This window comes from Eublepharis macularius, chromosome 7 (assembly GCF_028583425.1).
Source record: "Eublepharis macularius isolate TG4126 chromosome 7, MPM_Emac_v1.0, whole genome shotgun sequence".
NCBI lineage: Eukaryota > Metazoa > Chordata > Lepidosauria > Squamata > Eublepharidae > Eublepharis > Eublepharis macularius.
In genome coordinates this window covers 50,731,418-50,758,849 of record NC_072796.1, presented here as the reverse complement: position 1 = coordinate 50,758,849, position 27,432 = coordinate 50,731,418, and the positions used below count along the sequence as shown (strand labels likewise).

Genomic DNA, 27,432 nt, shown 5'->3' with positions numbered 1-27,432 from the left:
CGCGAGCCTCTCGCCCGCCTCTCTTACCGGTTTCTCGGCATTAGCCGTTGGTTGCGTCACCGGCGCAGCGCGCGGCAACGTGACGTCAGGGGGCGGCGCCGGCGATGACGATTCCGTCAGTCAGCGGAGGGAGGGGGAATCCGGGGGGAGGGGGGAAGATGGCCGACCAAATCCCGCTGCGCCCGGTACCGCGCAGCACCCAACGGAGGGCGGCTTATTACACTAACGCCCCCGCCGCTCAGCGGCATAACAGGTAAAGGCAGAAGGGGGTGGGGGAAGCGGCCGCCAAGGGGCACGGGAGGCGGCACACGGGATCCTGGGCTACAGCCTGACCGGGGTGGGGGAGGGGAGGAGAAGCCGCACAGTTCCGCCCCCTCCCCCGAAGACTAGCAAGTGTTATTTCCCATCCCGTCCCGCGGAGTCTGCGAAGCTGAACTCGCCAGGCCTTTCCAGGGCTGTGTTGCCTTGTGTCAGCTTGCTGAGGCGGTGCTCTTTACTTCTGGGAAAGATGCAAGGTTGCTGCAGCAGTGGTGCTGTCGTAGCAGAGTAACCTTGGGAGTTCAAAGTGTCCCCACTGAGTATCAGCCCCCCTTTAATATTATTTTTTAGAGCCCAAGTTGAATTCCAGAATCAGGTTTCAAAAACACCAGAGTTCGGCCATAGAGCATGCGAAGGAGATCGTGCTCCTCAGCATGTGTTGAGTACGTTTTCTATTGCTACTGAATAATCTTCCTCTGGGGTTTGGATGAAAGACTTGGTTGCCATGATATGTTACTTCAAGGAAGATATCAAAACTTTAGCTTTGGAACTAACTATAAAGACCAAATATTGATAGCAATTTTTGCAACACCGAGAAGGGCAAGGAAAGTGTAAGCTAGAATGTGTTAGCGTTCTAACTACTTCCAAGTTGAAAATCCCATTTCTATTTGAAAATTACTTTAACATAACCTATGTTACCATAGGGTAAAGCTGCACAATGCAAGATCTGTAGTTCCATATTTAGGAGCACAAATACCATCAGAAAATGTTCTCAGTGATGTTTTGTTAATTTTGTTTCTTCTGGGTCTGAGACTACAAGCAGCATCTTCAAAAAGTAGTTTGCCGTAGTAGCTAGCCAATATTTGTGCTCATACCTAATGGGGTATGGGAAGGGGAACTTACTGTGTCTGATGTGGCTCAGCAGGTGGCCTTCGGTAAGCCACTCCTCTCAGCCCGAGATCCGTAGCTGTACTGGAGGGTGGGTGTGGATAATAACAACACTGACTTGTTCACCACTCTTGAGTGGAGCACTAATCTATCTAGAAGAGTGGTATTTAAGTGCAGTTGTTATTATTATGTGCATAAAGCTTAGAACAACTCTGAAGCTGGGTCTAATTGTGGGCTCTAGTCCTTACCTTCTTCTCCAGCTTAAAGCTGGGAGGAGGAGGAGGCTCATCACCACAGAAAGTTTAGCAGAGATCAAAGTGTCATCCACTGTTTTAACCATGGCAGATAAATTTGTAGGCTCTTAGATAAGAATGTTTCATCACCCTTCCCCCACATTATGCCTATGTAGACCTGCCCAAAGTACCTTTTTTCATACCAAATATGTTTGTATGTAGGCCTCATGGTGTTACAAGTTGTTTCTTCCAACATGTTGTAGATCTGTCTCCACTCTTGAATGGTTTTTGTCCATTGTTACAAATATGTCTCCGTTATGCATGTTGCACCTTCCACAGTATTTACTGTGTAATGTGGAGTGCGCTGAGAACATACAGAGCTCAGATGAGTCTCTGTATTAATCTGTTGCAGTGAAAATCTTTGTGGTATCTTAAAAGACTAAGAAATGTATTGTGTCATAAGCTTTTGTGAGCTGGAACCCACTTTATCAGATATGGGAACTGCTACATTCAGTTGGTAAAGAAAGAGATACACTAAGGTACACACAGAAGTAGTAGAGCAGGGGTGGCGGTGATTGTTACAAAGATAGGCAGGAAGGCCCAGTATCCTGGGACATACCTGTGTTGCATTACACTGCAGAGCACAAGTGAAAGAAGATCCATTCAAAAGAATAAATGATTCATTGAAAATGAGCCCAGCCTACTCCCAAACATTTTTGAATCATAGAGCTGGATGAATCTGAACAGTGTACCTGAATAGCATACCTGTAAGAAGATGCAGTTACTTCCTTTAGTGAGCTAACCATCCCAGTCCCCATCCAAGTCTGGTAGTTTAAGATCTGTATATTAATTCCAGCTGTACAGCGTCTCACTGGAGGCTTCCTTTTACAATTGTCTGCAGAACCACCATAACCTTTAAGTCTGTTATTCAATGTTCAGGGAAGATGAAATGCATCCTCAGCTGATTTCTGATTTTTTTTCATACACTTATTCTATTTGTCTGTTTTTTATTCAATTGAAGCTAGGGTTTTTGACTTGGTTGCATTGTTACAGAGTTGGTAAACAGTATTTAAAAGAATTAAATAAAATGAATGGTAAAGAATCCCACTTAATTATTTCTTGGCACTGGCACCGTGTTCCTAAATATTTCTTTGTGCATATGTATTTGAATCAGTGATGTTTCCCTAATGTTATGCTGTAGTTCCATAGCTTGGATTAGCATGCTAGCATTTAATTACATGATTGGGAAAAGGGCTGGTTCACTGCCCAAGAGGCCACTAGGGGCACCAAACTGCCAGAGAGAAGTGCTGTAGGAGGAAGTGGCAAGTATGGCTTGCTCTTGCCACTTGTTCTAGTGCTGCCTGGCATCCGAGGAGACCTACATCCCACCTGCGATCCTGCTAGGGCAACCATATTACAAGAGGCAGTGTGTACCTTTTTTCCCCTGCCTCCTCAGATCTGGGATGCAGAGAAAAGCGCTTTCTTTGCAGTGTGCCTTGGGCCATACCAGGGAAGGGTGGGCAGCATGGGAGGAGGGCACTTAAGGTGGTTCGCTAGTTTGAGTTGGACCTGATTGGAGAGCCATTTGGTTCTTCATTGTTGGAAGGCTCCTTCCATCAAAGGAGTGTGCTGCCATTAGTGTGCTCCAAACCAGAATTGAGTTGGCACTGACAGCTCAGTACAGCCCTTCACTCTAGATGCAGTGCCATGTTATCATATAGCATCAGTAAAGGAGGGATCTGCTAATGCAGTGCAGTGTTTATGAACATTTCTTTCCTGATAAGCAGAAGCCTGCCAGATTCCTGTGGTTCTATTCATTACAATTAGACTCAGGAAGATGTGAAATCTGCCACTGGCTTCTGTAAAATAGATTTGTACTTTTTATAACATGTGTGGAAATTGGGCCGTTAGACTGCCATGTCCCCATCATTCAAGGTTGCTTTTATGTTTAATTGATTTTAGATACTCTAGGTATTATATTTATTTAATTCAAATATTTATATGCCACATTTCCATTTTACTTAAAGCAGTTTCTATAAATAATCCATAAAACATTGTATCTACAGATTTTACAATAAGTCTAAAAGATAATCATATCCCCTAACAGAGCAAAAACTTACAAACTTAACCACATGCCCTTTTAAACAATTATTGTCTTAATACTAAATCATTGCTGAATGATGAACTAGTCTACTTACTATATATTTCTTTTGTACAGTTAAACTCTTGTACTATTGTACTTTTGTACCTTGGAAAATGTAGGTTACAGTGGCCTAACAGAGTACTGTATAGAAAAGAAACTTTATAGGCTCTGTTATCCAGGTTTATCTTCTTTCACCACTATAATTCTCAAAGTTTTAAAATGAAACTAATTTTTAAACAATTCAAGTGTACCTACTAATTAATAAATATCACTAATATCAATGAAAATTATTACATCTGTTCAGAAACAAATAAAATATTACTATGGTACAAATTGAACAGACAGTTTCTTTGACATAGCTCTTTGAGTGTTGAGTGAGGAGAGATCAAGTAAATAAGGTTAATTTTTATCTTATTTCTTAGATCAGTATATTCATTTGTCTTAAATTCAGAAGCTCACTTCAAAACATGCAGTTTTTCAAAAGCTCATTTTTAAAATGATTGTCTTTCAAAAATGTGCCTTAGAGGAGTTTATCTAATCTCTTCTCAAATAAGTTTTTTTTATATTATTATTCAAGTGCAGGATTTATGTGTGACTCATGCTCATGTTTACTGCCTGGCCTTTTTGTTATCTTCCCACACCTCAAAAGTATCTTTATGTTTTTGTATCTGTGTCTGATAACAAAGTACTTAAACCCAAGACAAAAATAGTAAGCATTCTCTAGTTTTCATATAGTTAAGCTTTGTCAGTGTCTTTGTATTAATATATCAGTCAATTCTCATGGTATCTTTATTTTAAGATCAAGCCAGTGATAGTGTCTTGTTTTCCTCCAGTGATATCTACAAAAGAAGTAATAAAACAAGATACATCAGTTTACTGTTTCAATCAATCCACTTGCATGGTCCTATGAGACAGGATTAGAGTACATTATTCCAGTCAAAAAGAATGTTCAAACAAAGTGTGTGACTTTGGTTTGTGATAGTATGCAGTACGTTGGATACAGAGCTTACTAATAAAACCTAAAACTCTGTTTTTTATTGTAAAAATCCTAAAAATAACTTGCAAATTTGCTGTTTTCAATTCTTACGTTTTAATCCAAGTGAGAAATCTTGATGTACTCCAAATGTACCTTTATAGAGTGAAACATAGAGAAATCTGTTCATGATGATAACACATCTTGTAAAATGTAGGGTATGTGTACAGCCTTCGTTTTTCTCCTCCAAATGTTGGAGTTTAAAGTCTTCAACTAACTCTAATTAGTTGTGATGATCAACTAGGGTCACCTGAACACATGAGGTTAGTTTATTTCCTAGGATTAAACTATAATTAAGAATCAAACACTGCAATCCTAATGCCAATTCACTCCAATCAGAAGGGTGTCATTCTGTTTAGGATTGCTTGGAAAGTTGTTGGGGAAGAACTATCTGAATTCAGATTAAGTCATAACTGAGTTATTTCAGGATTTCTGTCTTTAATCTCAATTTAAGGGGAGGGGGCAGGGAGTATGTGAACCCTAGACTCTTAATGGGTCTGCAAGGGTCAGTTTAACCCCATTGAAAGTGAGGAGCAAAATGTCCAATATCAACACCTTCCCAAACAGCACAACTTCAGTCTAGTCTGGGTTCAGTTTCCATCTGTTCACTTTCAGTCATTTGACCACTGCTGTCAGGCAGCAGTTTAAGGCCTTTACTGCATCACCACAAGGTTTGGATAGTGAGATATAGATCTGAGTATCATCGGTATATTGATGATATCCAATCACAAAACTATGTCTGATTTATCCTAACGTCTTTACATTGAGGTTGAATAATATGGGGGATAAAATTGAGCCCCGTGAAACCCCACAAGATAGTTCACACACTTAAGATGGTTGGTCTCCAAGAGCAGCCTTTTAAGTCTATTCCATGAGGAATGATTTAAACCAATCCAAGTTACAGTCCCCAATAACTGCTTCTGCATCCAAACACCTCAGTAGGATGACATGATCTACTGTATGAAAAGTTAAAGTTAGATCCACAAGGAGCAACAAAGAAGCATGGCTTTCGGACGGAGGTCATAAGCTAAAGCCACAAAAGTTGTCTCCGTCCTATACCCTTGCATGAAACCAGACTGAAAAGTTATCCATGAAGACCTGGATTTGGTCTGTTACAGCTCTCTCAACTACTTTGCTTAGAAAGGGCATATTTGAGACTGGATGATAATTGGTCATATCATTTTTGTCTGATGGGCGGGTGGGGGGGTTGTAGGAGAGTAACTGTCTCTTTGAGTGACCGAGAGAAAGTACTTTGACTTGATGACTGTATTATGATAGACATCAAGGGCCCTTATATGGTTTTAGTAACCAAGATAGGCTAGGGTCCAGCGTACAAGTAGTGGCTTTCATAGATACTAGGATACTGACAATATCCATCACTGTAACTGAGTTGAAATGGTCCATAAGCAGATCAGATGGTGTATTAAACGTATCTTTTGTCTTACCTATATTATAGGTGGAGTGCAGGTCAGAGTGTTCATGCTGTTATATTAGCAAAAAAACCTTTGCCAAGATGTCTCAGCTAATGTCTATTCTTGACCAAGTACAAGTTCAGATTTAGAAATCTGAAGATGTCAGGATACCATAAATAATTTGTATGCTTGTGAAACATCTGAGGCAATTGTGGCAGTGAAATAACATTTCTTTACCGGTCTTACTGCCGCTTCATGGGCCTTCCAGTGGGCTCTCTAACACACACTATCAGATTCAGTGTGAGTTTTCTGCCAGCATCTGTCTAGAAGTTTTCCAGCCCAATTTATGTCACCCAGTTCCGTGGTAAACCATGGAACTGCCTTGTTCTCCAAGGGTAGGAGAGGTCAACGAGGCAAAAATTTATTAATGTCTTCAAGGAACTTCACATTCCAAACTTCCACTGCAGCCTCAACAGAGAACTCTAAAATGCCAGAGTGTTTTGGAACTCAGAAGGATCAGTGAGCCTCCACAGGTGGACCCTTTAATGGGTTCTCCCTTTTTGCAGGTTGTTGAGGTGATCTTCTTCACCCTTGCCTTCAGTAGATAAAGGTCGACTATGGTTGAGGCCAAAAAATTAAGTTCAAGATATGGCCTCTTTCATGTGTGGAGGCCAGTCGGTATTTGATATAGGTTATAAAATCCTGTGCCAGCTCTAACAAGAAGCATTCAGCATAAAAGTTGATGTCACCAAGAGCAATCAGTTTAGGTGGCTCCAGCACTACATCCAAGAGCACTTCTGCCAACTCAGGAAGGATGCTTACTGGGGATCTAGGCAGCCAGTAAAGAAGCAGAATACCTAATCAGTCCTTAGTTCCCAACATAAAGAGCAGACAGTCAATATCAGCTATAGTTTATACCAGGGATCTGGAGAAGTTAATGGAGAATAATAGCAACCCTTCCTTCCTGGCCACCTGTGCACAGTTGGTAGAGGACTGCGTAGTGTGGTGGAACTATTTGCGAGAGACATCACATGTCATTTTTTTCCAACTTCAGGTTAATATCTGTGTATGGTTATAGTTGTTATATCTCAAATTTGGGGATAGTTGTGTTTCAAAAGAGACTTCAGGAAATGTTTATGTAGTGCAGTTCAGTAGTGCATGACATAATAATAGTGTGCTTATATACCATTCTTTTGGAGAGATTACTGCCCACTCAGAGGGATGAACAAAGGCAGTGTTATTATCTCTGCAATACGGCTGAGGAGCTGGAGTTGAGAGGAGTGGCTTATCCAAGGCCACCTGCTGAGCTTGTGGCAGTAGTGGGATTCAAACCAGCAGAATGCTGATTCGCAGCCCAACCACTTGACCACAGAGTTTTTTGGCAAGAAGTTCATATAATCTGCCAAGATTTGAGACATTACCAGTCAGGGCAGAGATTTGTGCTAGTGAGTATGGTTGATCTGGCTTGGAAAGTTCTTGCATGTAGAAGAGGAGTCCCAAGTTATCTGTTTGAGGATGGTGATATAGAGAACAGCATATGCATGCACCATGAGTACAACAAGCTTTCCCATAGTTCTGTTGGAGAAATATTGACTGCTCAAGGTTGTTTCTTAAGCTATCACTAATGGATCTGTTACTTTTGAAGCAGGCAGAGATTCAGACAGCACAACAATGAACAGTAGAGAACTCTGGAAAATGGTCAGTTCCCTTTGCTGAAAACTAAATATTTAAAGCTTATGGGAGCTGTTGGGAGCAAGTGTGGTGTAATAGAGTTTCAGACGAGGATCTGGAAGACCCGAGTTAAAATCCCCACTCTGCCATGGAAGTTTGCTGGGTGACATTGAGCCAGGCATACTTTCAACCTAACATCTCACGGGGTTGTTTTTAGGATAATTTGAAGGAGATATGTGAGCCACTGTGGGTCCCCATTGGGGAAAGAAGTAAGTAAATAAATAATTGTCCAAGGAATTGGAGATGCCAGTAATGTTACTGTTGTTTGATGAAGTCAGTAGATAGGACTAGAAAGAGACGATAGGACTAGAAAAATTATACTTCTGTCAGATAGATAGTGAACCTAAGTGTGGGCAAAAACACCAGATTACTCCAGTACAAAACAAGTGGTATGAACTCAGTGTGTTGAAGATTTGGGAGTAATGTGCAGAAAGGCAAATTTTTTTATGGTTGTGATTGCTTAGAAGATAATCACAGAATAAGGCTTCCATTATGCTATCTGTTGCTTCCCTCAGAATTCAAATAATATTTATTTGTTTATTTATGTCATTTATAGTCCACCTTTCTCACTTAGACTCAAGGCAGATTACACAGTGTGAGATTAGTACAAGTAAGTATCAAGAACAATTCCACAAACAATGCCATAGGGTAAATAGATACAAGTTCACAAAGACATAGCATTAGTAGGAACCCAATGCAACGTAGTGGTGAGGTCTGTGGTTCCTAACACATTCACAGATCATCTGAGACCTCCTCCCTACAAATACAGCCCTCCTATCATAAAATGCCTTTTTGAATAATTCGGTTTTGCATTGTTTGCGGAAAGCCAGAAGAGTGGGGGCTCTCCTGACCTCCTCAGGCAGGCAATTCCACAGGATGGGGGCCACCGCAGAAAAAGCCCGTGTATGGACTGCTTTTGATTTTGCCCATGTGCAGGGTGGCACCTGCAGGAGATCCTGTTTAGAAGAGTGAAGCTGCCGTGGAGGAGCATAGGGAGGGAGGTAGTCCCATAGGTATGCTGGAGCAAGGCTGTATATAAACTTTCATTTTAAAAAGTAGATTGTGGAGAAAGAATAAGTCTGTTGTTCCAAACCAACAACAATAATCTGAATATGGCAGGAGGTTTGTGTATGAGCTATGGAGCATAGTGGTTAGACTATGGTTTGGGAGATTCGAGTATGAAGCCTCACTCTGCCATGGAAGCTTGTTGGGTGACCTTGGGTGAGTCAAGGGTTGTTTAAAGGTTAAAATGAGGAAGGAAAGTGATCAGTGTACCCCAGTCTGATCTTGGAGGAAGGGTAGGATAAAAATGTATTGGATAGACACATTTCAAATATGCCTCTTTGTTACTAGTAACATTTCCTGCCTGAATAAATGTCAGTGAGTTAGGAATGGGTGGATCCTGCTGCTTCTAATTCAGAATTAATTTGATTTCTGAATTAATTACAGGTTCCAATTTATAACTGATTGGAAACAGATGTGGTGACCAACAGGCAATTATACATTCTGATAATAGCAATAGTGTGCACCAGACCTTTATTTTAAAAAAGGCCAGTCTAGCACATGATGGGGTTGGGTTGGGCTCCTCCCTGCTTCCTCTGCAGAGTTATCTGGAATGGTGAGGGATAACAGGAAGTGCCTGATCCCAGCCATGCAAGCCATAGTCTGTTTGGAGGCCATTGGTGAATTTTCTGCCATAATGAAACTAGTTTCCTCTGATACTATGAGGCCCAAACATGAATGGTAGGAGGTTTATTGGCATAATAGTAAACATGTTTAACATTTGCCCAGAGCATCTGGGACTTCCAAACAAACTGTATCCTATGTAGTGGGAATCTGGCCCTCTCAGCTTTGCCAGTTCCCTGATTTCCCTGAGAGCCAGTTTGGTGTAGTGGTTAAGAGCACGGGACTCTAATCTGGAGAGCCAGGTTTGATTCCCCACTCCTTCACTTGAAGCCAGCTGGGTGACCTTGGGCTAGTCATGGCTCTCTGGAGTTCTCTCAGCCCCGCCCACCTCACAGGGTGTTTTGTTGTGGGGATAATAATAACATACTTCATAAACCGCTCTGAGTGGGCATTAAGTTGTTCTGAAGGGCGGTATATAAATTGAATGCTGCTGCTGTTGTTATTTCTGTGAGAGTAATGGTGTCTCTAGGTCTCTGATATATTCAGGCAAAGCCTATAGACATGTTGGACCAAAATTATTTTGGAGGCCAAATTTCACTGCTGAAGTTAGGATTTTGGTAGCACTTCTGTACTTCTGAAGAATGAATGTGGTGTAGTAGTTAGAGTGTATATCTATACCTGCCCTGCTCTTTTGTCCAAATGGTATCACACCTTGCAGGGTATATCATCAGTGAGTTTCCCCTCAGCCTCCAATTACAGTTGGAGGGAGTGGACAATGAGAGATAGAAAGGAAGGAGAAATGTTATCTATTCGGGCTAAGAGAAGTCTGGTATGCAGTGTTCTTTATCAGAGCAAAGAAGCTTAAGTGTATTGTCTGTTTAACTCCCAAAACTATTACAGATGTTTTGCTTACATACTTATTGTTTGTATAAGATTGTATAAGTTTCAATTTTAATGTCTAATCTAGATTCTGTATAATCTTTTTACTATGCATTTACTTTACTATACTTTTTTCCTTTTAAATAAAATTCTTTATAAAAAAAGAGAGAGAGAAGTGAAATGCAATTAAATATGACTGGTGCTAGCCCCCTCCTTCCTATGCTGAGAAGAAAAGTGAATATAAGATTCCTGGACAATCTCTGATCTATGGTTGTTGTGGATTTTCTGGGCTATATAGCCGTGGTCTTGGCATTGTAGTTCCTGACGTTTCGCCAGCAGCAGTGACTGGCATCTTCAGAGGTGTAGCACCAAAAGACAGAGATCTCTCAGTGTCACAGTGACACTGAGAGATCTGTCTTTTGGTGCTATACCTCTGAAGATGCTAGTCACAGCTGCTGGCAAAATGTCAGGAACTACAATGCCAAGACCACGGTTAAACAGCACGAAAAATCCACAACAACCATCGTTCTCCGGCCGTGAAAGCCTTCGACAATATAATCTCTGATCTCTTATCCAGACAGTTTCAAATAACAAGTAGCCTTGGAAACAGTGGTGCAGCTGTCAGTGGCACAGTATGCATAATTTTGATGGTATATGCATTGATTTGGATATTTCTTTAGAGAGAATTTTAATTCTTCATCTGTGGTGAACAGATATCTTAATTTGTCCATTTTTACGGATGGCTTATTTGACTCCTGACTTTTACTGCTGGGTCCTAAAGCCTGGGCTCTAGTGTGGTGCAGATATCAACATGCTTGCCAGCATGATTAGTCAATGTATTATTCATTATCAGCAGATACATTTTTAACTTAAGTTGCTGAGAGCATAGCAACTGCTCTGGATCCATACCTGGTAATCATGGAGCAGTATCTTGGCAATGCCCTGTGTCATCTCTATAGCCTCTTTCAGGGCTTTTTTTCTGGAGAAAGAGGTGGGGGAACTCTCACCCGGGGGAACTCCTGGGAGAAGGTGGTGTGCCTCTCAATACATGCGCGTGCTCATGGGACTGCATGATGACATCACTTCCGGGAAGTGATGTCATCACATAGGCATGGCCGCCCAGGGAGCGCTTTTCTTTGGATGTCTCCCATTCAATTACTAACGAAGCTTGCCCTGTTAAGCTTCTGAGATCAGGCTTGCCTAGGCTATCCAGGAGAGGACATACTACTGGATACTGTCTGTTACTGTAGATATGCTCCTAGTAGGTAACTTCTGCTTCATTAAAGATGTCATGTTTAATTACATATGTTTTTTCCAGCTGTGTTTCATCTCTGTGCTTGCATTTATGCTTATTTTCAAAGTTCTGCAACCTAATTGAATGTCCTTGCTGTTGACCATATTGGCTTGCACTCTGTCATGTGCCTTGGATCTCAGTGAGAAAGACTGGCTATAAATAAAAAATAAAGAAGTTGGATGCCTGAGGGGCAGCTCTGTTATAGTGACCAGAGAAAAATAGCAATAAAAGTTTGGTTGGGGGGCGGGATTTGGAAGGTGGCAGGGAAGCTAAGGGAATGTCAGAAGCAAGCCTCTGGATTGGCTTTGGGAGGAATGGGGAAGGCTAGAGGAGGTATATCTGGGAGGGGCTTTCAAAGCAAAAGCCTTTCTAAAGCACAAGGAAAAGATGATTGAGATGTATCTTGGAATTACTTCTTTAGATAGGCTGAGATCCCCAGAGATCCTTTCTCTTAAGTGAAGTTGAGGGCCAGACTACACAATACTTTTTTTAACAAGTTCAGTTTGTGTTCTTTTGACCCAACTCACTTTCCCTGCAGCTGTGCAGCAACTGAGGAGAATGCTATTTTTTTTAAAGCCTGTGCAGGCACAATTTGGCTACAGATTGTGGCTTGGCTCCTGCCCTCCCCATGGTTTTCCTGAGCCAAAACAGCCCTAGGGGAAGTTACTTGGATAACTTTAGAGCTGCATATACACTGCCCCCCTTCAACCATTTCAGTGTGGAGAAAAGTTTACTAATAAAAATATGTCTACAGGATAATAGGTTGTTGTGCTTGATTGGAAAATGTTAGCTGACCGCACTTGGTTAAATCAACTTTTTCTGGGTTTTTCCTTTTCTACTTGGACTATACCATTCTTTGGCTGAGCTAGTTCATGATTAAAATTGTCATGCAAAATGACCTGCTGCTACTTATTCTCCTACTCAATCTGCCTCCTTTTGTTCTGCAAATACCCTCTGGAACACTTCTCAGGACAGGTGGGCTGGTTGTAGATCAAAGTGCTAGAGACTGAGAACAACAAAGTGCAGTTAGAACTATCATGGCAACAGCCACTGCTATTCAAGGGCTAAGACTGTTTTAGGCTGCCTCTGTTGTGGTCCCCATGCAATGAAAAGAGTCTGTGGCTGAGTTCACCAGAAGGATCTATGTTTTTTTTTTCTGATGTAGGAACAGTGCTATGAATGGATGGTCTTAAAAACCATCTTATTTTATTGTGGTTCATACACCCTGTGTACTATCTCAATTGTTTTCACTTTATCATAGAAGATCCTACTCTCAGCTGGAATACCATAGGGTAAATCACAATGTGAACAGAGTATATAGAAGTTACTCCCATTGGTAATAATATGCATGAGCTCTCAGTTGTTTACACATAATTGTTTCCAAAGGGAATGTAGTTTGAAAATGACTTTGCATCTCTTTATAATTGCTGAGAGAACGTCAGGTTCCAGTTATCCATAGACTGATTTGACAGTGTACAATACAGATCTGCTGAAGTTAAGCATATTTGGTCATGCAAAGTTTCCTGGGAACTATTTAATTGTTCGTAGCTCAGAGGAAGAGTGAAGTATAAATGCAACTGCTCTTTCATTATACGTGTAGGTGTATCCTATGATTTGTTGTTGATTCTAAAGTTTTGTGTACTGGTAGCATGAAAGAAAAGAACTTTTAAAACCTAGCTATGATGTAGACAGTAAAATGAAATTGAAAACTTAATGCACTCACTTTTAGTTACTTTAGTTTATTCCTTTTAGAAGCCATCAAAGTTCAAAGAAACGTGGTATAATTTTCACAGCAGATGTTTATATAAAAGTTAATTTTAAAGTATTTATTGTAATCTTTTCTCTTCTCAGTTTTTTGTTAGAAGATGTTTAATATTAATGTTTTCCCTTGTGAAACCATTTTTCAAGTTGCCTGTCTCCACAACTGATTTAGTACCACTTCTGTTTTGCATTCTTCGTTCTTTATTCATGTTGCTTTCAGAGGTTCTTTATATTATAAAAGTTTCTAGTTTTACACTTAATTGGTTTGTCAGTCATGGAAAACCAGCTCTTCAGACAATTAATTGTACATGACACTAGATTGCAAAGAAATTGAGATTTTCCCTATGAAAAATACATTATTCATCATTGTATTGTTTTTAAATACTATGGTAAAAAATTTCAACACAATAGGAAAATTGCTTTGGGGAAAGAATAAATTGCTTGCCAGTTCAAAGGCTGCATTTTGAAGTCAAGTTACTAAACATGTTACTTGTTATCTGGCTGTTGTATAGTTAAAACAGTGCTCATAGATCTTTTGAGAAAATATAAAATATTTCCATAAAGGATAATATAATTTTAATTATATGAATACTTCCATTTCTCAAGAAATTCTTGAACTTTAATAGTTAATATATGTATGTAATCATTGTCAAAACTGAGCAAACTCTTTTATCGGATTTATTCAAGGCACCCTTCCATATAGAAGCAAATGCGGCTAAACAGAACTTGCATTGAAATATTTCATTGACAGAATCTTGACTAAATGAGCCATTGTTTTCCTTTGGCTCTGTGGCTAATTTAACTATTTTGTATCTGTGCATACCAATAAATAGTGCAACAAAGTGCATATTTATTATCCATATATTTACCTCTGAAACCTCTGTTGCTTGTATGATATTTAGATGGTGCCGTATTTTCAGAATTACAGATAATGTGTAGGATCCAAAGTATTCTGCATGGAGCTCCAGTCACAGAACAGAAGTCTTCACCCCACTGTAGCCTGCCACAGCCTCTGAAATACTGCCTCTGGGATCCAGAGCATACTCTGAAAAAGAACTAGGTTATTTGTTAGAGTCTACAGTGGCAGGAGGAAATGGCTTCTCTTCCAACAGTCAAAGTGCCTTTCTTTTCGACTAATGGAAGATGAGCATTCAACCTAGTTCATGTTTTGCTAGAGGGTACTTCATAACATGCAGGATTAAATGGAAATGTTATTGATACTGATTGTACTAATCTCACACTATGTAATCCGCCTTGAGTCTCAGTGAGAAAGATCCAGAGGAGTTAGCCATGTTAGTCTGCAGTAGCAAAATAGCAAAGAGTCCAACAGCACTTTTAAGACTAACCAACTTTATTGTAGCATAAGCTTTCAAGAGCCACAACTTTCTTTCCTATGCATCTGATGAAGAGAGCTGCAGCTCTTGAAAGCTTGTGCTACAATGAAGTTGGTTAATCTTAAAGGTGCTACTGGACTCTTTGCTATTTTATTTCAGTGATAAAGGTGGACTATAAATGACATAAATAAATAAAAAAATAAAAAGCTGTGCAATTTAGTAATGCATGGGAGAGAAAGTTGGAACATTTGGCTTGACTTCATGTGAATAAATTTTCAACACAGGTAATACGGGTATGTTGTAATGATTCAGAGAGATGCATTGGTACCAGAGTTATTGGAGGGATGTTATTTTTCCAAAATTTTCTTTTGTAGATATAGCAGATGGTTCCTCTTTATTTTCTTTATCTCTTTCAAAAGAGGAATTCTCTTTCATTTCTCATTAATATATCTTTCAACATGTAATCATGTAGATTTCCTCACCTGTGAATTTTTGCCTGTTGTTGTGCTACTCTAATACCATACAAAGGGTAAAAGCAGTCTGAAGCAGCAACAATATGGTCAGACATGTCCTGGTGTGTTTAATTGTTTCTTTATTGACTCACCTTGTTCTTAATTTTTCAACTATGCTTGAAGTATATAAATAAATAAATACATTACTTCTTAGAGATCTAAATCGAATTATCTGCATTAGGAAAGAGGAATTGATTTGGATTGCTGGATTTCAGGGAGAAATTTGGCAAATAGGAACTAAGAGAATCCCATTTAACAACCTTAATTGATACAGGGCTGGGGTCTGTAGACGGTACTACTGTGTACCATCTGTTGCTGTAAGTATGCTACCACTGGATAGTTCCATGTTTGTTTAATATGTCATATCAATCTGCTTATGTTGTTTTATCTTTTTTTTCTGCACTGCATCAGATTTCTTATTTTGTTTCAGCATTGTTTTTCAGCTTTGTATCAGATTCCAGCTTGTTTTCAAACTTATGCTGTCCTTACCCTATTGTATTATTTATTGAATGTCTCAGCTGTTGATCGTATTGACTTATACTGTGTTAGTCTCAGTGAGAAAGGTGGACTATAAATAATGTTAATAAAGAATAATAAATTGTATTCCATTTGCATAAGTTGTATCCCATGTGCATTTTGTACTAAAGCTATTACGTGGTTATGGTAAAAGTGACCAATAACCTGATCCTCTGCATGTTTGTTAGTGTTTGTTAGTGTAAGTCCCACTGTGATGGAACTTACTTGGAAGTAAGCAAGCATTGGATTGCAGAATATCACACAATAATGTGCAAGGCTTGAATTCTTCATCAGTATACAGGTTTTATAAAAAGGAGGACTGAGGTTTCGGGCTGTGACAGAAAGCTGCAACTTGTACATGATATGTTACAAGCAAGGCTTGTAATGTGCAAGGCTTGACTTCTTCATCAGTGTACAGGTTTTATAAAAGAGAAGACAGAGGTTTCAGACTGTGACAGAAATATCTGCAACTTGTACATGTGTTACAAGCAGGATGTGTTATTTTGATTAAGTGGTGTTTGGTGAAGGTTGCATCAAGTTCAACAAAAACCTCTGGGATATAGAAATGGAGATTTCTATTTGAGAATATAAAAGCTAGTGGTTAATCAAATGTGTCTTTTGTACCAAATGGAACAAAAGGTCCCTTGAAAGATGTAAGAACAGAGTCAAAACATGATAGATGCATTAATAAAACTGGAAATTATTTTAGGTGATGCCCTAGGTAACAAATAAATGGAAATCAAATTGGGTAATTGTGGTTAGAAGTCAAAGGTCCCCATAAGTGAAGTTCCATCACTTCCCAAAATACCTAAAGGGTTAAACATATGTCGTACACTTGTAAAAAGAATACAATATTTGAGCATTTCTTTACAATATTCATTTTGGAGAATATGCCACAGGTGGGCATCGGCAATAGCTTAAAATCTGTTTAACTCTATATACTTTAACCCTTAATTATAATGTCAGTAATAAGATTTGAGTCCAGTAGTACCTTAAAGACCAACAAGACTTGCAGGGTATAAGCTTTCAAGAGTCAAAGCTCCCTTCTTCAGATAACAAAAATGAGTTTTGACGTTTGAAATTTTATACCCTGAAAATCTTGACTATCTTTAAGGTGCTACTGGACTCAAATCTTGCTATTCTACTATAGACCAAAAGAGCTACCCACTGAAACTAATGTCAGTATATAATAATTTTTCATGTATTTTATTAACATTTGTATATCTTTTTAAAAAACCTGATAGGTTGGTAATGCCGTTTGTAATATCAGACTGTAAACTAAAATCTATGAATTGAAGCAAGAAACAAAAATGCATTAAACTGAAGGCAGCCCAGAAATTTAGTCCTAGCCAGTAAAATTTTAATGAATGTCATACTCTTACCAAAAAGAGTATTCCAGGAAGATGTATTCCTAAGGTACTTTGTTCCCAGCCCGTTTAAGACTTTAAGTTTTTTAAAAAATCTGAATTGTATTTGGAAACCAAGTAAGAGCTAGAACAGTCAAATGGAATAATATGCCCTGAGTTAGTTCTCTTGTTAGCATCTGGGCCATTACATTCTAGGCCAGTTCTTTTTAGAGTTTTTAAATTGTTGTTCCTGCCTTTTTAAGAAGATAATGTACACAATTCAGTTTTTTAGTAGGTAGGTGGGTGACTCTCTACTTTTTTCATATGGCAAATAGTAATACTCTTTTGCAATTGGTCAATGCTTCAATACCAAGCTCGTAGGGTATATTGTCCTCTGTATTTGGGATTGTCCTATCCAAAGGCATCTTGACCATATTTAGATTTTCAAACTGTTCCATGATTTAGAAGAGTGTTTATGCTTGCAAGATTAAACTCTATTCCATGTCAAGTAATGAAAGGTCAAATGCAAAGGATTCCATATTCTGACAGACTGTGCTGCTTAACAGAGAGAAAATTTGGAGCATTGTTTACTGGAATGCAGTTATTTCTGTTGTATTAGAGATCTGTGGATTACTCCTATTCTCTATGATAATGCAGGGTTGTCAGTACCAGATAACGTTTTAAAAAAAACCTTTGGAAGCTGTGGATTTAAGAGTTACACCGGCTGTTGCTAAATTTTTTGCCTGTGTTCTTAAATTAGAAGAATTTTAAGCAGGGCTCATTTCGAGGGGGAATGCACAGGAATGCAGTTCCGGCAGTTCCCAAAAGAGGTCACATGTCAGGTGGCCCCGCCCACCTGACTCGGCCATTTTGGGCCTGTTTTGGCCTGGATCGAGGCCTGTTTCGGCCTGGATCAGGCCTCTGACGGGTGGTGGATCACTCTCCCGCTCATCAGCGGCCCAATCCTGACCATTTTGGGCCCCTTTTCAGCCATTTTCAGCCCCTTTCAGCCCTGAATGGCCAGGATTGGTTCCAAAACAGCCAGAATAGGTGATGTCAGGGGGTGTGGCATATGCAAATCAGTTATACTAATGACACTTCTGGGGATGGCAAGAGGCGTGGCATATGCTAATGAGTTCCTCCAGCTCTTTTTCTACAAAATGACCCCTGATTTTAAGTGTGGTAAATATTCGGTCATTTTAAAATTGTTTTTTATAGTATTCATTATGGCATTGCTCAAGGTCTGCTGGCCAAATGAGCAGTATCATTAAAGAAAGATGCATCAATAATACCAAATCTCCATTATTGTGGCGTATGTCTTAGGTTAGCATACAAAGGATTTATGCGAATAAATGTATACTATGTACAGTATATAGAATATATACAATGATAATGTACATAGTTAATACTGTTATGCATATTGAACAATATTGATCAACATTAAGTCATTAAAGGGCACACATCCATATATAGTGTCTTGGATACTATAGAAATAGAGAATGGCTGAAAACAAACAGATTGAAATTGAAGCCACACAAGATGGAAGTGATGCTTGTTGGAAAGGCAGAAATCCTGAAGGACATTGTACTCCCCACTTTCAATGGAGTACTCCCCTCTCCGCACTCCACTTTCAGTGGAGTTCATCTGACCCTTGCAAATTTAGTTAAGAGCCTAGGGGGTATACTGGATCCAGCGCTACTATCAGAAAAACAAGTTAATGCAGCTTCAAAAAATGCTTTCTACAACCTTTCCATGGCCTGGAAAATGGCTTCTTACCTTGAGATGGCCGACCTGGCCATCTGGATCCATGCTATGGTAACATCAAAACTTTACTATTGTAACGCACTATACATAGGTCTCCCATCTAAATTAACTAGGAGAATCCAATTGATGCAAAACTCTGTGGCTTGATTACTGTCAGGAGCGAGCAGGACGATTACTCCCATCCTGCAGTCTGTCAGACTGAGGCTTGAATAAAAGTTGCAATCCAGACTACCCCTTGCAATGAGACAAGAGTTCATTGATTCCAAAAGGCTTTTACTGAAAATAAACAACTAATATAAGTCCACATTCCCAGATCCAAGGATCAGGGCTGAGCTTAGAAATTGTTACGAATGACAGGCAAAAGCAAAGGTACAGAATAGCAGTTCCCTGTGGGCCCCATCCTCCCCCTTAGTTCTCAAAACAATCGGCCCGAGAGAGAGAAAGCGAAAGTTTCCCAAGGGCGTCGGCAAGGCAGATATCTGTAGACATAACATTCCTCTTCTCTCCGTGAGCTTCCAGTGGAAGGCTTGCCACCTGCAAAGAAAACACTTAATACACAGACAGGATCAAAATGGAGTTTTTTTGGTTTGAACACAGTCAGAACCTGACACAGTCAGTCCATTGGCTGCTCAGTTCAAGGTATTGGTTATTACTTACAAAGCTCTTCACAGCCTTAGTCCAACATACTTAAGGGACCACCTCCCTCCCTATGCTCCTCCACAGTAGCATCATTCATCCAAACAGGGTCTCCTGCAAGTGCCACCCTGCACATGGGTGAAATCAACAGCTGCCTGTACATGGGCTTTTTTTGTGGTGGCCCCTACCCTGTGGAACAGCCTGCCTGAGGTGGGAAGGAGAGCCCCCACTCACCTGGCCTTCCGCAAATGATGCAAAACCGAATTATTCAAAAAGACTTTTTAGTCAAATAGGAGGGCTGTATTGTAGGGAGGGGGGGGTCTCTCATACTTTGCTAATGGATTAGGAACCATAGACTACCCCACTATGTTGTATTGGATTCCTGCTAATGCTGTGTCTTTGGAAACTTGTATCTATTTACCTATGACATAATTTATGGAATTGTTCTTGATATTGACTGTACTAATCTCACGCTGTGTAATCCGCCTTGAGTCTTAGTAAAAAAAGGTGGACTATAAATGACATAAATAAATAATAAAACATATGCACACTCCAACAACTTCTTTGTGGCAAAGATGAATTTATTAAATGAACAATTATTTGTATATCACAGCACCTGTGATTAAGATTTTGGTTACAGTTTATTTTTACGGTCCTCTGAAAGCCATGCAGTGATGCTGCTGTTCCTGGGTAAATTTATTTTAAAAACCATGCAGTATGCTTCAACTGATGTTCTGGAATAAAAGTGCAACCAAAAGATCCCAGCAGGATTTGTTCTTCACAAAGGTTTACTGTAAAGAGCAGCAGCACTATGACATGTGAAAGATGGAGATAGTCCTTCCTTACCCACTCTCTTACATAAAGTGGAAGAAAAATATATCTACGTAATTTTTAGTGTATGCTGTTAACCTGAAACTGTAGAAAAGATACCTCCTAAACTGTCATTGATCATTGATTCTGACTGAATGATGATAGCATATAATTTATGGGATTGTCATTTTTGCTACTCCAAATTTGGCTGGCATTGGGCATCATTGATGGCTGGTATCTTAGATTTTATTTATTTTATTATATTTTACAAAATTTATCCCTTGCCTTTCTACCCTCTTAAGAGCTATCAAGGCAGCTAACATATTAAAACATAAATAATAAAATCACATCTTAAAAACTATTAAAACCAACAAATAACATATCATTAAAGTCAGAGCTAAAATGCATTCAAAATGATAAAAAACAACAATGTAGGACAGGCAGGAGGGATTGGTGAAGGAACGCCAAAGGAAAAAAAAGTCTTCACCTATTGTCAGAAGATGGCGACAGAAGGTGACAGATTAATTTCTCTGGGGAGAGAGTTCTAGTGTTTTGGTGCTACAACCAAGAAGGTGTTCTTTAAGGCTGCAACCCATTGTCAGGCTATGAATGACAGCATATGGTTGACAGGTCCCTGTACCATTGCAACAAGAAGTCCAGGCTCTTGGTTAAGTAGTTTTATTCAGAAATCAACTCATTTCCATATATTATGTCCATACGATTACTCAGAAGCAAGGTAAGCGTCTAAGCAGTAAGAGCAAGATTGACAGGAATAGTAACATGGGGAAAAATTCCTCCTCTTAACTCACACGTTTGCTTCTTCCCCCTCCCAACAATAAACAAACGCACTTTGGGTGAGAACGTGTCACATATTTATACTATCAAGTAGAGTCACTGAGAAAGCAAAAGATCAAAGTCGAGACATAACAATGCCTGGAAGTGAGTAGTCTACAAGGTCATGAACACTGAAAGTTTCTACAGTCCGTTAGATAAGCACCTGCACAAAGTCTGTGAAAGAAACAGTTATGGCATTGACAATATGACATCAAGTTATAGTATGAAACATTGGTTCAGTGTTAGCATTGCCATGGATGGGGTTCAGACATGACATATAATCTTAGAAGGCAGAGGCATGTACAGAAGGGCCTCCACATATGAATGTAGTGGTTGGGTAAGTTCATAAGAGAGTAGGCAATCCTTCAGGTATGCTGTTCTTATACCATATAGGGTTTTAAAGGTCAACTTCAACACCTCGAATTGTGCCTAGAAACATACTGGGACCAAGTAGATGGACCAAGACTGGAATGCTATGGTTCCTAGTACACCTCACTCCAGTCAACTACCTGGCTGCAACATTTTGTGCCAGTTGTAGTTTCTGAACAGTTTTCAAGGGCAGCCCCACTGCAGTAATCTAATCTAGATGGAATGTACCACAGAGGCCACATCTTTCCTGTCCAGGAAAGGCTGCAGAAGGCTAACCAGTTGAAGCTGGTAAAAGGCACCCTTGGCCACAGCCGCTACCTGCAGCAGGCCTGGGTCCAAGAGCACCCCCAGACTATGGACCTGTTCCTTCAAGAGTAGTGTGACCCCCCATCAAGAATGGTTGACAACTTAAATCCCAGGCCAGACCTTCTGCTCACCAGTAGCACTTCCATCTTGTTGAGATTAAGTTTCATTTTATTAGCCCACATTAGTCCACTCCAAAACTGCCTTCGGGCACCACTGCAGATATTCTGTGTCCTGGAGAACTTTCCCTACTATTATGTCCTTAAGTCTCCTTTAGAGTGCTCGCTCTCTTGTTTGCATATATCCTGCTATTTGCACACACTCTTAATGTGTTTATTTATTTACTTTATTTATACTCCATCTTACTCCCCCATGGTGACCCAACAATGTGGTTTACATAATTCTCCTCGCCTCAATTTTACCCCATAACTACCATGTATGATAGGTTAGGACGAGTGAGTGTGACTGGTCAAGGTTGCCCAGCAAGCTTCCATGGCAGAGTGGAATTTTGAACCTGGTTTTTCCAGATCCTAGTCTGACACTCTAACCACTATTTCTTTTAATATCACCAGGTATCAAGTTGAAGATGAGTTCTCTCACTTGGATGAAATGCCCTTAATGATGTCAGAAGAAGGCTTTGAAAATGATGAGAGTGATTACCATACTTTACCAAGAGCCAGGACTTCTCAGAGAAAAAGAGGCTTAGAATGGTTTGTGTGTGGTGGCTGGAAGTTTCTTTGCACCAGGTTAGTTAATGATTCTAACTTTTTCTTCAAACTGCAAAAGTCTGAATTTTTGAAGTTTTGTACACACAAGGTCATGTCAAACAGCACTGTTTTTAGGTATAAAAAATTCTGTATTTGAAAATTAAGGACTATTGAGTATCAAAATTCATAAGCCAGGCAATGAACAGTGAAGTGAACTATATGGAGAAGAAATACTCTCCCGTTCAAGTTCTCAAATCTCTTTCATCACTGCCTTGAGTCCTCCTTTATTTCTAAAGTAGTCATTGAGAAGGGACACACACTTTCACACACCCAATGGTTAGAGAAGGCAAAAGATGGTGAGATGGACTGCACTTAACAGCAGGTTTCTGCAGTGCAGCAAAATCATTAAGCTGGGAGGGGAAGGATTAAATGTTCTCTAAAATGGAGAGTTTGAGTGATAGGCTGCCAGCTGAAAAAAAAACCTCTATAATCAACTGATTGCTGAGGAGTGGGTTTTTTTTCATTATTATTATTCGTGACTGGAGGTTTTTTCAGTTAGAACAGTCTGTTTGAATGCAGTCATTTGGTTTCTGACAGAATTTGGAATCAGGGAGTATGACAAGAAAAATCAAACAGGTTCGCCTTTAAAGTGAAGAGAGAAGACTCCTTTGCCTTAACTGTAGTATTACTGCCCTGAGGAAGAATTCTGTCTAAGAATTCAAAGTCTAAGTGTCAGCATAAGCTGAAGTGTGCTTTATACAGACGTCTGAGAACTGGGAGTGTGTTTTGGCAAGAGTAATTGGGTAGAGGGTTGAGACTCCCTGTCAAGGAAAAAGAAGAGGGGTTATATCGTCTCAGGAGAAAATTAATTCCTGCCCAATTTTGAAGAGGATTTGGCTCTGAGACGGACCTTGGGTGTTTTGTGAAAGGAAAACGGTTTAAGACTACTCGGGAGATAGAAATACCCTCTAGTTTCAAGAAAGGAGCGAGTTAGATACACAAAGAAAATGACTAACTCCAGAATACCTGAAATGTCATAGGAAACTTCCTGAAGGAACATTGTTGCTGTAACTAGATTATGAAGTAAAACACCTTTCACTGTTAGGAACCAAGAATATGGGAAAATAAGCTTCAGGGATACTATTTTGCATTTTATACAAAATGTATTCTGTAATACCAACAAATAGTTACCTCTGTATTTCCACCCCCTGACTACACTGACTCAATCCCTGTTTCTTACATGAAGTTATTTCTTTTTGCATGTTATACAGTCCCTAATGCAATTTCAAAGCACAAAAGGAAGAGGGTTTCTGCCTTTCCCCATCAAGTTCCTGGGCTGGGCAGAAAAGTAGGCATGTGCGGTTCGGGAATCCGATTTGGGAAAAATGCCCGAATTGGACCCGATCCATAAAGATTCAGGATTTGTTGGCCCCAATTCGGAAATCCCGAATCAAAGCTTTCCAAAGCATTTGTGATGCTTCGGAAAGCTTTGGGGCTGAGTTTAAAGGGCCCCGCCACTGCTTTCAAGCAGCGGCAGGGCCCTTTAAACATCACCCCAGTCCCCCACCCACCCCGACTTACCTTGGTGGCAGCGGTGGCTCCGGCCCTCCCCGTGGGGCCGCAGAGTGGCGGAGGAGGTGGAGAAAGCCCTTCCTGCCCCTCAAATGGCCACCGTGGCGCCTTGGCCATTTGAGGGGTAGGAAGGGCCAGAGGAGGTGGCTCTGGCCTTCCCCATTGCCCTGCAGGCTCAGGAGGCGGTGCGGTGGCAGAGGAGCCAGCTGCCTCCAGGCTGTTGCAGCCTCATGCTGCCACCACTGCTGCCAGCGCCGCTGCCACTGCCGTGGTGACCTGCCGCCCAGCTGATGACCGTCCCGCTCTCCCTCCGGCCAGGTAAGTTGGTGAGGGGTGGAGGTGTTGCCCCAGGGTGGGTGGGAAGTGGGGGTGGAGAGGTTGCCCCCCCTCACTTCAGCATGCTCCGAATATTTACAGAGTATAGTGAAGCGAGTAAAATACCATAATTCCGAAGCGGCTTGCTGCTTGGGAATTATAGTATTTCCGAATTTCCACGCTGCTTTGAGTAAACCCGAAGCGGGAAACCCAAATTTTTTGGGGCTGCAGACCCCTACAAAAAAGCCAAAATTATTTCTATGTGAAAGGGTGGGACAAATAGACTTTCAAAACCGTAAATATTAACATGTTCCTTGGGGCAGCTCAGTCAAAGCAGGGAGACTGAATTTTGTTGGGAAAATCTGCCTCACTATCTGGAGAGTGAAGGGGGAGGTCCATCATAGAGGGTTTTCTTTGCACCAGTGTTTTTTTTGGGGGGGGATTTGTGGCTCCTTATTTAGGTGAATTGTGCTTGGCCAGTGCATTCACATCATTCCTGCTCAAAGCTCCTATGGATATTCCCTTATAGCATGAACAAGGGCCAATTGTAATTAAAGCAAGCATGCTTGCATGGTGTCTGTATTATGGTGCTTCCTGTCTTTGTCCTTTAGTGCAAAAGCACAAAAATGCTAAACTTTTTCACATGTACCCTGTGTCATAATGTGAAAAGTAGCTGTCAGATCAGGGATGTTTGACTTGACATCATTCATTAAAGTTACTAGTGATGAAGCACTAGCTTTAGATTATATTAATGAATCCCCCCATAAACCATTGATTAACACTCAGCCCCAGACACCGGTCTTTTACTTATTGCCAAAAATCTACAAGGGGTATTTCCCCCTGGACGCTCTATTGTGTCCAGCAGCAGCTCTATTCTGGAACCTATTTCAAAATACCTAGATCACCAACTCCAGCCCTGTGTTAAAAAAAACCCTACTTTCCTACTGGATATAAGAGATTTTATTCAGAAATTTGAATGCTTTTAACTACCACCAGAAGCATTATTTGTCACACTAGACATCTCACTATATACAAATATTCCATATGAGGAGGCTTGACTAATGTCCCAAGAAACTTTAGATCAACTGGGGAATTTAAATCCAACCACTTTTTTTCTTGTTTCATTATTAGAGATAATATTAGAAAAAAGCTTTTTTAGATTGGAGAATCGTTTCTGCATACTGGTAAAAGGAATCACTACAGGCTGGGCGGCAGTGTCTAACATTGCTAATTTATTCACGGGGAAGTTAGAATGTGACTATTACTGTAACCCCGATATAAATCCATTTTGGCAGGATATTTTAGTTTTTGTAAGGTATATAGACGATTTGTTTTTGATTGTTCAAAACTCCATCAATATTAATAGTTTGGGGGATTAGATGAATGGGATTCGTCCCAACATCCAATTCATATGGAGTTCTAGTGATGTTGCAATCAACTACTTAGATGTGACTGTGTGTTGGACACAAGACAACACACTACGGTCCATTCTTACAGAAAAGGCATGGATAGAAATTCGACACTTCTTTATGACTCCTTCCAGCCGGAGCACATTAGATCTAATCTGCCATATGGACAATTACTCAGGGCAAAGAGAAACTCGACTGACCCCATAGACTTTTAAATTGAAAGCAGACGTATGACAGCTGACTTCTATCAGAGAGGTTGCCCACAAAAGATAATATAACAGGCAAAACAACGTGCCTTAAATTATGATGTATTTAAATCACGGCATCATAGAAGGTCGGACTGCACAGTATGTGTCCTGGATTTTACCACCAAAACAAATTCGATCAAAAGAGCCATTTTAAAATACTGGCCGTTAATCTCAGATATACCGGGCTGTTTTAATCCACCTTTGATAGCCTTTAGAAAGACTTGAAATATTAAGGACATAATTATACACTCTGATTTTTGCCCCATTGTAGAAAGTCATAGTTCACACCTTCCCAAGGGGCTACACAAATGCGGACATTGCAAAATATGCCCCTTGATCATGAATAAACAGGATTTGGACCACTTGGGTATTAGAAGACCTAGAGATTTCATGACATGCAATTCTAATAATGTTGTATATATCATCAAATGCAGTTGTGGTCTCTGGTATGTGGGCAGCACGATCCATTCGATAAGAACTCAACTTAGTGAACATTAGTCACGAATCAGGAACCAGGTAGTTGAGGCCCCGATGGTTCTACATTAGATAGAAAGATCCCATAAAGAAACGGAGATGAAATTTACTGTATTGTATAAAACCAAGGGGAGGGATTCAGAACAAATAATAAGAGACTTGCAGAGAAAGAAGACATACTGGATTCATAGGCTGAAGTGTTTGGCCCCTGAGAGTCTGAACATAATTAATGACTTCTCTTGCTCTTGTGGCTAAGTGCAATACATACAGGAAAAAATGTTAGTTTCTCTTTAAGAACAGACTCTCCAAATGGTAGGCAGCTAACAGTGCTTGTTTTCTAATGAGTTTGTGAACCTTCCCGGGCACACAGTGTGATACCGAATAAGGAAAAATAACCACTTCTGTAAACCTGAAGGAACTTAAGAGATTTTGTAAGTAAACTGCACATTTTGAATGCTGCTATTATCTATTTTATAGAATGGTGTTACGTTGTTATTGCGTTTGCATTACATTGTATTGGTTGCAGTGACTGTGACTCTTTGAAAAAGATGCACTTTGAAACGGGACATTAAAGATCTAGACGTCCCGTTTGAGGATAAAGGACTAATCACAGCCACTTCATGAAAATCATCGAATCAAGAGTTATTTATGGACTCTCTGTTACTATTGGGATAGAGTGCTTATGAACTTTGAATATTTATGAAAAAACTGACTAAAATTGATTTAGGGATATTTATGGTTGAAGGGTGCTTTTTATGCATTTGCACTTTTAAGAACTTCTGTGCAGTATGGTATATATAAATCCCGTTTGGGACTAGCACATAAGCACTAGCACTTTGTTGATTCTTTGTTATGAGAGGGTTTGTTCAATATGAAGCTACTTAGGAAGTGTTCACGGGTTCCTTGCTGCATAGTTGCTGTTTACCACAATACTGTCTCTTGTTGGTTGACATCATTCTTAGCTACCTAAGTTTTGATGCAGGCATAACATTCACAGCTTCATAATCATAGTTAGAGGTCATGTC

The 27,432-nt window shown here is 40.1% G+C and overlaps 1 protein-coding gene across 2 annotated transcripts in view; it reads left to right on the top strand.

Moving 5' to 3' along the window:
- The first annotated feature begins 153 nt into the window (after positions 1-153).
- ATP9B (ATPase phospholipid transporting 9B (putative)) overlaps positions 154-27,432 on the top strand; it is a 243,284-nt gene continuing 216,005 nt past the window's right edge. For both annotated transcript variants that reach the window (XM_054985070.1, XM_054985071.1), the window contains exons 1-2: positions 154-253; positions 22,255-22,428. In XM_054985070.1, the coding sequence (XP_054841045.1) occupies positions 159-253; positions 22,255-22,428 (269 nt within the window). In that variant the 5' untranslated portion in view covers positions 154-158. The remainder of the gene's footprint in view (positions 254-22,254; positions 22,429-27,432) is intronic.